This window comes from Amphiura filiformis, unplaced genomic scaffold (assembly GCF_039555335.1).
Source record: "Amphiura filiformis unplaced genomic scaffold, Afil_fr2py scaffold_70, whole genome shotgun sequence".
NCBI classification, from domain to species: domain Eukaryota; kingdom Metazoa; phylum Echinodermata; class Ophiuroidea; order Amphilepidida; family Amphiuridae; genus Amphiura; species Amphiura filiformis.
The window spans coordinates 194121-206689 of NW_027305534.1; the positions used below are offsets into that span (position 1 = coordinate 194121).

At 36.0% G+C, this 12569-nt stretch overlaps 2 protein-coding genes and 1 long non-coding RNA gene across 3 annotated transcripts in view; all 3 read left to right on the top strand.

Annotated features, from left to right (window-relative positions):
• Positions 1 to 12569, top strand: part of LOC140144656 (uncharacterized) — a 31045-nt gene that overhangs the window by 3720 nt on the left and 14756 nt on the right. The gene's annotated exons all lie outside the window — the stretch shown is intronic.
• Positions 121 to 1635, top strand: LOC140144659 (uncharacterized). The gene is made up of 3 exons (XR_011857920.1): positions 121 to 332; positions 830 to 917; positions 1497 to 1635. It is a non-coding gene; the product is annotated as an uncharacterized lncRNA (long non-coding RNA).
• On the top strand, positions 2584 to 12309 carry LOC140144648 (uncharacterized). The gene is made up of 3 exons (XM_072166459.1): positions 2584 to 3077; positions 10397 to 10458; positions 10789 to 12309. The coding sequence occupies exons 1-3, from the start codon at positions 2595 to 2597 to the stop codon at positions 12128 to 12130; spliced, it is 1887 nt and encodes a 628-aa protein (XP_072022560.1). The 5' UTR covers positions 2584 to 2594; the 3' UTR covers positions 12131 to 12309.

The window sequence follows — 12569 nt, forward strand, 5'->3', positions numbered from 1 at the left end:
AATATGTATTCTCTTGTTTGGTAAAAATAACATAATATTAGGTAAAAAAAGTGAACATAACTTCTGTGTAAATTTTAAACTACACGTTTGTTATGTAATCTTCACATTTTGCAAACGTTCAGCGTTTTTTACACATTGTTATGTTCAAAATTACAATTTTTGAAGTAAAAATAAAAATACCGAAAAGTTATGTAAACTCGGTTCATGTGCTTTGCATAGTTACTGTGTAGTTTTTCGTGGCAACCCAGCGCAAAACGAAACGATGGCGGATGACACGGTGGAAGACATTCTCGAGCGATGGAGGCTGTCCCAATATATTGAGAAGTTTGAAGGTGAGTAGGCCTATAGCAGCATTTTTGTTTGTATCTTGCGTTTTGTCATGTTCATTTTAAATGCAGAGCGATATTTCAATTTTTGGTGCCGGGTGTATGCGTTGCCGTTGTATGTCTGCACACGCACCCCATGTACACATGTAAGCTTATCGATGCATCACACACGACACACGAACTATACGAAGTTGATCGAGTCCACAGTTCATATGATTCCACATAATTATACATAAATCACATGACGCCATGGGAAGATCAGTGCTCTTGGGGGCCTCATATGGAGGACATTTATTTTTTGTAAACAAAGACGTCACATCATATCATCAGTGGCTGAGAGAGCAAGGAGGGGGAGGAGGATGGGTACGATGAGCAGATGCATAGTCGGGGGGGGCTGCCAATCCATTTTTTTGATAAAAACTCTAAAATTCTCTTATTTTAACAAATTTGTATTTCCGTTATTTGGAACTGATCAGACTAACTTTGATGTCATTATTTTGCAGATGAGGAAATAGACATGGTGCTACCATTAATCAGTTGTTTCCAAAACTTGGGCCACGATGTAAATTCATGAAGCATCATCAGTCAGAGGTAAGTTGGGAAGTTTTGCAATTCCATGATCAATGTTTGAAATTATGGGAAAAATATAATTATTTGGTTTCGTTAAACAATCAGTTTAAATTATTTAAAGGGACATTCAGAGATATCTGTCAATCCAAAAAATTCCTTTATTTCCCAGACTAGTTATTTTTATTGTACTCTTAAAGCTGAGATGCAAAAGCTGGACCACAATGGCTGAAATCGAGTTATTGGCATTACGTTATAGTGCCGATTAAAATACACATTATATTAACTTATATACAGGAACTATATGGACTGTTTAAATTATTTTAATTAGAAAGGCTACGAACTTGTTTGTAAAAATTCCTTTAAAACGTGGTTTATGTGAGGCTCGTAAAATATTGTTTTCCTATCTGGTTGATACTGCATGCATTTGACAAAAATCACCATCCTAACTGGCAGTTCCTTGAAGCTATGATCTGTAGTGTGAGACACCCAATTTCCACTGCTCCAATATTGAATCACTATGCTAATAAATTATGACAATGGTTATAAATATTGCTTCCACAAAAACAATAATTTGTTTTTCTTTTCTTTTTCATTTTACAGGAAATCACGGATTTGGAGCATTGTGTTGCCAACACCCAAGGTGGATCTCAACCGTACGTTCTTGTTCTCGGTGGTTCCATAGCAAACCCCCAGCAGGTTTTCACAATTGTGGAAAAGACAATTTTGCCTCAAAATTCACTCTTAATGGCTGTTGACATCTGCTTGAAACTAGAGTATGTCTTTGGCATACATTACCAGCCTAAATGCTCTGGTGCCTGACAATTCTTGGAGAATGTTGTCTGTGAGTTCAAAGGAGTAGTGAGAAGCAATTTGCTTCATGACTTCCGTATGCCATGCATAGCACTATCTGACCTTTGATTCACTGTGCACCAACATTGAACAACTGATAAAATTAGCCTAAGACAGTCATTATCTAATACTAAATCAAAACACACATGAACATTATTTCTTTTAATGAACGCTCTGGTGCCTGGCAATTCCTGGAGAATGCTGTCTACGAGTAGTGAGAAGTGAAATAAAACCTTGAATGAGTTTTTGTTTACACATTGGTTCTGGCAAGTGTGTTTAATATGTTGTGTCAATGTTCTTCTTTTTTAAGCCTCATTTACAAAGAATTTAATTAAAATTATTTTACATAATTTCTTTGTAAATAATTTTACATAATAGTTATGGTGTTCTATTTTTACATCAAATTATGTAAATAATTTACTTAAAAGCTATGTAAATTGAATACTTATTCATTATGTAAAATTTACATAAATAATTGGTACAATTTTACATAACAAGGATTATGTAAACTTTTACATAATAGTTATGGTGTTCTATTTTTACATCGGAATTGTGTAAATAATTTACACAAAAGCTATGTAAATTAAATACTTATTAATTATGTAAAATTTTACATAAATAATTGGTATAATTTTACATAACAAGTGTTATGTAAACTTTTACCTAATAGTTATGGTGTTCTATTTTTACATCGATATTGTGTAATATTTTACACAGGTTGTGTAAACTGTTTTCTCAGTGTAGTTATGGCGACGGTCAATGTTTATGACAATAGTCATGAATAGTTCGTATTTTTATTTAGTTTCATACTATATTTTGTTTACTTCGGAATGGAACACCAACGTGAACATGGCATATAATTCCTCGCTGTCTAGTGCTGATATTTCGAAGAGTATATCCCATGCATCTGAAAAATTAAAACTTACGCCTAAACCTCAGCAAGTAGAAGCTCTTACGCAATTCTTAAAAGGACGGGATTTGTTTATAAATTTACCAACAGGCTATGGTAAATCTACGATTTTTCACGGTGCACCTCTGTGTCTAGATTTTTTAAGTGAATCATCAACGTCGAGATCTGTTGGTTTTGTAGTATCCCCGATTGTTGCATTAATTCAAGACCAGGTTAAATATCTGAACAATATTGGAATACCCTCAACACATCTTCACAGTGTTAACGAACCATCGGAATGGAGTAAATGTTCGTCTCTTATCAAGAAAGGACACTATTCACTCGTTTTTGCCAGTCCAGAGACATTGACAAGTAAGCCTGCAAAGGAACTACTAGCAAGTCGTGAAGTTCGATCTTCTATTTGTGGTCTTTTGTGGATGAGTGTCACTGCATAGCTAAATGGTATGTAATACATTTTATAAGATTTTATGTTGTACAAATGTATAATTATAATACCTCTTGTAATTTCTTCGAAACATGATAACCGATGCGAAACTTTATGTAACAAAATGGCGACTATTGCAGCTTAAGAGCCATAAATGTACGATCTTATATTATGAAATTGGATAATTTTTTTCAAACCTGATTTTTTTTGCATATTTGCAATGTTTACACATGTCCCAGCTTGCACATAAATGGAATCGGCCAATTGTCGGCAAATTTCAACAAATATCATTATTTAAAAATTATGATAATCCTCACGGATTTCTTTCACTTTAGCTTTTTATTTCAACCTAAAATGGACAGCAATCCATCTCGTCAGTTATTACTAATATTATTTCAACATGATGAATAAAGAATAACAAAATCAAAATTTGACGGAAATCGTACATTTAGGCTTTAAAGGAGTATTTCGTTATCATAGCATCCTCTTTTGAAGACATATTTCAGTAGATATCCACGAAAAAAAAGCTTATTCCCAAAATTTTTCGTTTTGGAGTTATGCATGATCATGATGAATGTGTGTATTGTTCCATAGACAATATAATAGATAAGACAATGTGTTGTAATTTCGTCCTGGTATACCCAATACCAAATTCAAATTTCACGATATCTTTGCTCAAGGGATCTGAAATGAGCGTTTCGACAGTATTTTTTGTGGGACATGAGAGCACATCAGACATATCGAATTGCATTCCGAATACGAAGAATGTCTTTCTGATATCAAATAATTTTTCATTTTGTTTGAAATTCACGATATAATACTAATTTTATGACAAATTATCACATTTTTGATATATAACGGTCCTCGAAGTAAATTTTATAAATCGAATGAGATATTCTTAAAGTGTACATTGTATGTAGCTGGAAGGAAAAGCCGACGATCAATTGACAATTTTGACCTTATAATTTCATATTGAAGATATGGATTTTTTTCTCAAAAAGACCTAATTTTTGTTTAATCTCGGAAAGTATCCGGATCTGAGGAAATCTCCAATTTTAAAATGAAAATTCCTTAGAACCCTGACTATACGACTCGGCTAGATAAATGGTACTCATTTAACATGCATGTTGTCAAATTTTTATATTATTGAGAACACCTTTTCATGCCCAAAATTGATGAATTTTAGTCCATTATCGGACGAGCACGCTACTACTGGTATTACTGATTGTGTCGGGTTTTGCGTTCAATAACGCATCCCTTTTCCTCAATGAATGTTTTCCAAGTAAAGAAGTATGTAATGTATATTAATGAACGATGACGTTTGAGATGATGCTGTACTGATGTCGTATGTATACTCTAATATCAAGTCATGTTGTTTAAGACTAAATGGAAGCAAAAGGTTTGATATTAACCTTAGCTGTATCCTTTGGCTGTATGTGGCTGTCGGGGTGGACTTGTGAGTGTATGTAGGCCTTTGTTTTTCCCTTGGGATAGGCCTACCATTTTAGTCCCAATTTGTAGTGACATCACTCTGTATATTTAACATACCGAATTTTACAAATTACTCTTATCATACAATGTATTCTTCATGCACATTAGTAGGGGAGAGCGGGGAGTGTTCGCCCTAGGGGCAGGTTCGCCCACCCCTTGTTTCTCAGCTCTACGGCTATCGGGGAATTTGGTGATGGCAAAATTAGGTGACATAGGTCATTATAAACTTCTCATATTAGCTACGCGACATATAGGGACGTGTTCATTGAATTGCAGCCAAAACAAAAAAATTACACCAAAACGTAATTTTTTCTTGCATTAATAATGTTGTATTTTCATTGATACATAAATACAGATGGTTTTAATGGAAACCTATATTGGGAACATATGGGATTTGTCAAAGATTTAATGCAGTTATAAACTCTTTATTCGATTTGTATTTTGCATACCCTGAAGAAAATACAAAAATGTGCACAAGGGGCACGTTCGCCCTTTTGAGGATGGGGCATGTTCGCCCTGTATCTTCCCCGGGCGGACTTACCCCAAACTGGAGGGCGGACCTGCCCCATCAGCGTATTATGCATCATTTTGAAAATTATACCATTAAACAAGGTAAAACTACTGAAAATCATGTATTTTAAAGTTATGTGGTATCAGTTTTACTCATACCACCGTTTATATCCTAATCCATATCTCCCCGAAGTTGTAAACACAATACGTTTAAGCTCACTTTGGACCCCTACATTTTACCCTGACACAACCCCTGCAACAAATTTAGTGACTCCTCAGAAGAGAATGAATGCCCTGTATACTCTTACTAAATGTTTGCATTGAATTTGTTATTGTTATGCAATGTTTAAACCTTTTTTTGTGACTAGGGTGAACTTACCCCACCATATGGGCGAACCTGCCCCAATATGGGGCAAGTTCGCCACTTTGCAAAACTTTTTTGTTTGCTCTATCCTGTTGCTATTGTAAGGCCTATGGTTCTGGGATTGTGGCCGTATATAGCCAAGACATAGGGCTTTCACATGGGCTAATTAGGTCATCCCTAACCTTAAAATTGACATCGCTAGGCTGGTCAGAAAAAAATAGGGCGAACACTCCCCGCTCTCCCCTACCCCCCGCCCCATGTGGGCCCCTCCCACATACCCGAAAGGGGGGGGGAAATTGTTTTATTGTTTTTATATTTCGCCTTATGTATGTCAATTTCGGTCATGTAGGCCATGTTATAAGGCAATAAAAAAACTTTGAAGAATGTCTCTCATGTACAAAAGTATAGGAAACTGAACATTTAAAACCACTTTTTTAGGGTGGAGGAAGCATTTTTTCAAAAAAGTCTAAAACAGGTTTTTATGTCAAAAATGGTCTCTTTTGGGGTGCTAAATCGGCTAAAACGTTTGTCGTCCTGAAACTAAGGCCCATTATGGGGTGCCGGTTGGTGGGGTGGCTCGAGCTATGAGTTTTTAAAATATTGGACGAGACGTAGTCGAGTACAATTTCAAAATTCTAGGCGAGACCAATAAATATTTGGCGTAAAGCATCCAATTATTGTATCGTTGTTTTGGATCCATTATTTTCACACAATTGGATTCATAAACATAATAATGTAATGGGCTATTCCAGAAAATAGATGCACACCCCCTATAGAGGAGTTCGGATATCCGGACTTTTTGTCCAGTCGTGACTGTTGGAAATCCAGACTTTTAAAGTGCCCAAAGGCAAAAAAATCCGGCAGAAAAATAGTTCAAAATCAGAAATCCTCATTTTGAGAGCTAATTGTCAACATTTCCGTGATTTTCCTTCATTTGATTGGATTTCCAAGCTTTTTCCAGTAACATTGGCAACTGGAATTCCAGTCGTTTTCAGAAAGCAGACTTGGAAATCCGGACATTTCTTTGATTGAAAATGTACTCCTCTATAGGGGGTGTGCACCTATTTTCTGGAATAGCCCAATATATAGGGCCTATTTGATATCATCTATCCCCCCCATCTATCAGAACAAAATTATGCAGGCCCGTACGCAAATTTGGAAAAGTATACAAAAGGACGCAAATTTGGAAAAGTATACAAAAGGTCCCAAAATTTCAGAATTTGCGAGCGTAGCGAGCCAAAAAATCAGGTGTTTTACACTTTTTTGGACCAGAAAGGTTCAAATTTTGTCCACTTTTAACAAAATTGCCCCCCCTTGGAAAAAGGTCCACTTTTTCAAAATCAGCACCCCCCCCAAATGAAATCCTGCGTACGGGCCTGAAATTCTGCATGACACTTTAAGTCTACATCCGACTGCAAATTGCGTTTTGAACTCGTGTGTTCATGAGCAAACAATCGTAAACATAAATTGTCACGTTTTCTTTTCAAATTTGCACTATTTTGCAGAGATCACATTCACAAGTTCTAGTGGGCCCTAAACTACGATTTTCAGCACTAAAATCGTTAATATTGAAGGCCTACCGATTTTGCACCATTGTGATGCAAAGTTACGACTATAAAATAGGCGTGATAAACTTTTGCCGAAACTGCTTTACAGGCGGATTTAGTGGTATGAACCCTTGAAGAAGCAAAAACATTGTTTTAGGTCTTAAAAAGTTTTGTTATCTTTTTCACTAAATTTTGAAATAATTTTGGGTGTTTTTTTTTCTTTTGATACTTGAGACAGGATGTCGAGTTCAAACACAAGCATGATAGCCGACAATTGCCATTGTTCGTCATTTTGATGGTAATGAACGCAAATTGATGTTCAGAGTAGGCCTAAAAAAAACGTTCTTTGAACGTCTTTTACAAGTGAATTTTATAACTTCAAAATTATCAGTACTTGCAGGATATTCAAAAAGGCAAGAAATGTCAATTAAGTAGGCCTACCCCCCTCCAGCGTCGGTTTTAACCCGTTTTGTCCAAAAAGCATATGTAATGGCTATTTGAAATGGTAAATATTTAACAAGTTACACAAGTTTAACCAGTGACCCTTCAGGAATCATACTCGAGGATGATTGAAGTTAAATCTTTATATTGTTTGTCTTTGTATAAGCGCTTTGGGATCATTCTTGTGATATATTGCGCTATATAAATGTTTTGTATTAGTATTAGTATTTTTAAAATCCTGGGTTTAAAACACGTTTTTGGCATAAAAAATGGGGGTTTTATGATACAATTAGCCCAAGCGTATAAATATTTTTCATAAAAGAATTAAATATTTTGCGCAAAAAAACATCAGAAATCGGGAGCTTCTGTAACGTGCTCAAAAACTCCGATTGAGTTTTTGCGGCGCGAAACTAGTAACTTATTTATTGCATTATTATTTAAACCTCCGAATACAATCACAGGGTTTCTGAAAATTATGTAGGCCTAATGCATGCAGGTAAGCCTATTGTACGCCAAAATGTTTTACGGCTTGAAATAATAATTATATATTATGTGATGCGATCAAGCAAAATCAGTCGGAACTCGGAGATATAAATTTTTTAGTTTCTCACAGGATAGTAAAAACATTTACAAAGCTGCATTTTGCAGCAAACCCCATTGAAATTAAACAACCAGTTCCAAAGATATGAGCAATTAAAGAGTTTACAAATACAAAACAAGAGGAAACAAAAGGAATTGTGACACTCATCAAGATCAATAACGTCAGTTTGAAAAAGGCTTTAGCGACCGCAAGCCGAAAGCTCACGTAAGTGAACTTTTTTGTTGTGAGAATACTCATAAATTCATCAATATGAATTATTTCCTGTTTGGTTATATCCCAAAATATCTCTAAATCAATATTTCCGAGTCCCGACTGATTTTGCTTGATTATTATATGTGATGCGATCAAGCAATCAGTCGGAACTCGGAAATATTGATTTAGAGATATAAAAAAAACTTTTCCTTTTGTTTCATCCTGTTTTGGAAACTCTTTAATTAATTGCGCATATCGTTGGAACTGGTTGTTCAATTTCAATGGGGTTTTCTGCAAATTCTAGCTTTGTAAATGCTTTTTACTATAGGAAACTGAAAAATTATTATTGCCGAGTTCCGACTGATTTGGCTTGATCGCATCACATATGTAGCCGAATTATAAGGCAAGTATATTAAAACCATACTGCATGGTCACTGGGTCAGTATTATAATATTATCCTAAAGTGCATTACAGGACTATAATACGTTCAATTTGCTTTTTCATCTGATGTTGAATAACAATTCCTTGAAAAAAGGAATGGGCGCCCGATGTGAGCTTGGACGTAAAGCATTATTTTATTTATGATAGGCCTACTTCGACAATTTCGGCGTGTCCATGAGCTTTGTGGGCTGAAGCCCCCGCACTTTGTTAAAAATCAAAGTTTTTCTGGCGATTTTAGCCATCAAGCTCCCCGCATAACTCTCGAAATCGCCCTGGAGCCCCCCGGAAAAGACCCTGCACACGCCGGTGATAAGGGGTCATTAAAATAAGGTGTCCCATAAAAAATGTTACACGTAGAAAATGAATCGCATTTCGTGATGGCACAACAAAACAATGTCATTTTTTCAGGTATTATTCATCCTTGTAAATGTTTGCTAAGTTTCAATTCCGTATCTTAAGGGGTGGGGTATGAACGTTTGGACAGTATTTATTGTGGGACATTAGAGCACATCAGACATATCGAATTGCATTTTGAATACGAAGAATGTCCTTCTTAAGGGCTGGGGTATGAACGTTTGGACAGTATTTATTTTGGGACATCAGAGCACATCAGACATATCGAATTGCATTCTGAATACGAAGAATGTCATTCTGATATCAAATAATTTTGATTTTTTGAAATTCGCAATTTAATACACATTTTATGGCAAATCATTAAAAATTGATATTTTTGATATTTAACAGTACTTGAAGTAAACTTTATATATCTGATGATTTATACTTAAAGTGTATGTAGGTGGGATGAAAAGCCGACGATCAATGAAAATTTTGACCTTTCGTATTGAAGATATGGATTTTTTTCCCAAAAAAAAAAAAAAAAAAAAAAAAAAAATTAGGTCTTTTTGGGAAAAAAATCCATATCTTCAATATGAAAGGTCAAATTTTTCAATTGACCGTCGGCTTTTCCTCCCTGCTACATACACTTTAAGAATATATCATTAGATTTATATAATTTACTTCGAGGACTGTTATATATCAAAAATTTGAAAAATATCAAATTTGTATAATTTGTCATAAAATTTGTATTATATTGTGATTTTCAAAAATGAAAATTATTTGATATCAGAAAGACATGCTTCGTATTCAGAATGCAATTCGATAGGTCCGAGGTGCTCTCATGTCCCACAAAAATACTGTCGAAACGCAATAAACGCTCATTTTAGATCCCTTAAGAATGCAGTTCGATATGTCTGATGTGCACAATTAATACTGTCCAAACGTTCATACCCCATCCCTTAAAAGCAACTTAACTTATAAGCGCAAGATGACAGGGGTGTCAAGAGTGGCTAACCATCAAAATATCGCACAACGAAAGTTTAACACAATCACACCTTTATTTTAAGATTTTTTCTTTATTAATTTTTATGTTTCTCTTGTTTTTAATTTTTGAACTTATTGAAGTACGCTGAAAATAAATCAGTTTTAGAGCTTCTGGATTCTTGGTGGTAAAAATTGAAGGAAGATTGTCTTTAGAAAAGAACTCGTTTTTGGTGAAAGCAGTTCTGCACGCTTCATTTCCTGTCATCAACTGAAATGAAGTGAAATGAATAACAATCTTTTGCATAGACATTGCTTAAATTTTGTTGACTTGAAATCGCTGCTGTTTGTTTTTACATTTCTGACTGAAAACTTGAAATAAAACTGAACAAGTGTTATTCTTTGTTTATCAGAATAATATGCTGCATCTACCATGCTATGGCTGGGCCTACTCAAGTGCCCCGCCAAATGCATGGTGACTGCAACGGTCATAATGAACCTCATGTTGCATTATGTCACGTAAAGAGCTTGGTCAGGAATGCCTGGAATGCGGGCTAAGTATGTAGGTTATGAACTTGACATTCACATGGGTACGTACATAGGTTATGTCATGAAAAGGATATTTATATTTTAGATTATTTTCACAAATCTATACATGTAACCTTTTTTGGGACACCAGGTTTATACCTGAAACAACTTCAAAACCACCCCTATTGGTATACCAAACACGATGAAAATGCATTTCAAAATATTTGATTTGTTTTACCCTTAATTTTTTGTATTTTCTTCATTTCCCTTTTTGCAGGGGACACACTGACGACAAGACGCGAGCCTTTCGGGAACAGTATTCTGCGCTTGCCGAACTACGCGCATTTATACCAAGTCATGTTCCGGTTATAGCACTGACAGCCACCGCAACTGATAAAGTAAAGGGAATCGTGCTGAAGAGCCTGGCATTGGCGAACGTCTATAAAATCAAAGAATCACCAGACAGACCAAATATTAAATACTGTGTGGTCAACATACCGAATAGACCTGGTCCCGACACGTTTGATTGGTTAATTGACAGCCTCAAATCTAAGAAACAAGAAACGCCACGCACAATCGTGTATTGCCGGTCGCATGATCAATGCACTAATTTGTACGCGATATTTTATGCATCGTTGGGCAGGCAATGTCAACATTTTGCTATGTACCATGGCAGCACTGACCCGGATGTTCAGAGACTTATTGTCGAAGACTTCGAGAAGCCAGAAGGAACAATACGTATACTATTCGCCACAATAGCTTTTGGCATGGGGGTAAACGTGAGAGGAGTAAACTCGATAATACACGTAGGGCCTTCTTCGGCAGTTGATGACTACATGCAGGAAAGTGGCAGATGCGGGAGAGACGGAACGCAGTCTGTGGCCATTTTGTTGTCATTTCCAGGGATGTTTCGAGGAACTAAGACCGAAGAGTCCATGAAGCAATATGTTGCAAACAAGGAAGTATGTAGACGTCAGAAACTGTTGGACTCATTTGGTGCAGCAAAATGTCCAGATGAAGGGAACAAACATCAATGCTGCGACATATGTGCCACAAGTTGCACATGCACGATACCAACATGTCCTGCAGTTAGTCAAGAGGAAACAGATCTGGTGAAGCACTTAGGAGAAAAGGGGACTGCTTATCACGCTCCTCCTGAACGTCTGGTAAGTGAAGACCAACGAGAAGATCTACGCGCGTCTGTTCTTGAATATCGGGACCGTTTTCTTGATTCCAACCAAACGCGGTACCTCGCTGGAAGTGATATAGCATCAGGAATACCCATAGCCTTTGTGAATGATATTGTACGCGATTGCCACTACGAACTTACTTTGGAACAGTTTAATAAAAGATATCCATTTTATGACGAAGACCATGCACTGAAGGTATGGACGTTAGTACAAAATGTTGTTCAACATTGCCCTGCTGTAGATCAGTTGAGAGAGGATCAGCAAGCAGATATAGACGGGGAGATATCCGAATCCAATGCTGATAGCGATAATAGTGGTGTAGAGGAAGAGGCGATAGAGGAAAACTATGAACGTGAATATGATGATTCTGATTCGGATTATGAGCGAAGGTTGATATCGTCGTCAAGTGAGGATTTAGACGACACATAAATGACTTAATGAAAAACTTAAAGAATTGATGCAGGCCATCACAAGTACGTTCTAAAGATCTCAATATTTAATTGATTTCAAATGTGTTATCTTACTTTCAAACAAAGTCAGTGGTATCATAATCATACATGTGGTATTCAGTTTTTCATAAAATATTGTACATTGTATCCATGTTCGTTTGAACATAAAACGAATAACCGCATATTATTGGCCCTAATGTAAATCATCATTGGCATGATTAGTTAGGCCTATATTAGTTTGATCAGCTCGTATTAATGTTAGGCTTTTACCACTTCGCCGAAAAGTATAGACCCACGTTAAGAGTGCTATTGACCTGTGTGATCTAAAGTCTCTGTGTTAAAGAAAGTATAGGACTTGGATTTTTAATTCGTGGTGGTTCTGGCGAGATGTCACAAGAAAATTCTCAAAATAAAATATT

Coding starts and splice junctions, on each gene's coding strand:
- LOC140144648 (XM_072166459.1), top strand. CDS start 2,595: ATGGCATATAATTCCTCGCTGTCTAGTGCTGATATTTCGAAGAGTATA. Junction 3,078..10,396: donor GTGGTCTTTTGTGGATGAGT/GTCACTGCATAG, acceptor TTTGTTTATCAG/AATAATATGCTGCATCTACC. Junction 10,459..10,788: donor AGTGCCCCGCCAAATGCATG/GTGACTGCAACG, acceptor CCCTTTTTGCAG/GGGACACACTGACGACAAGA.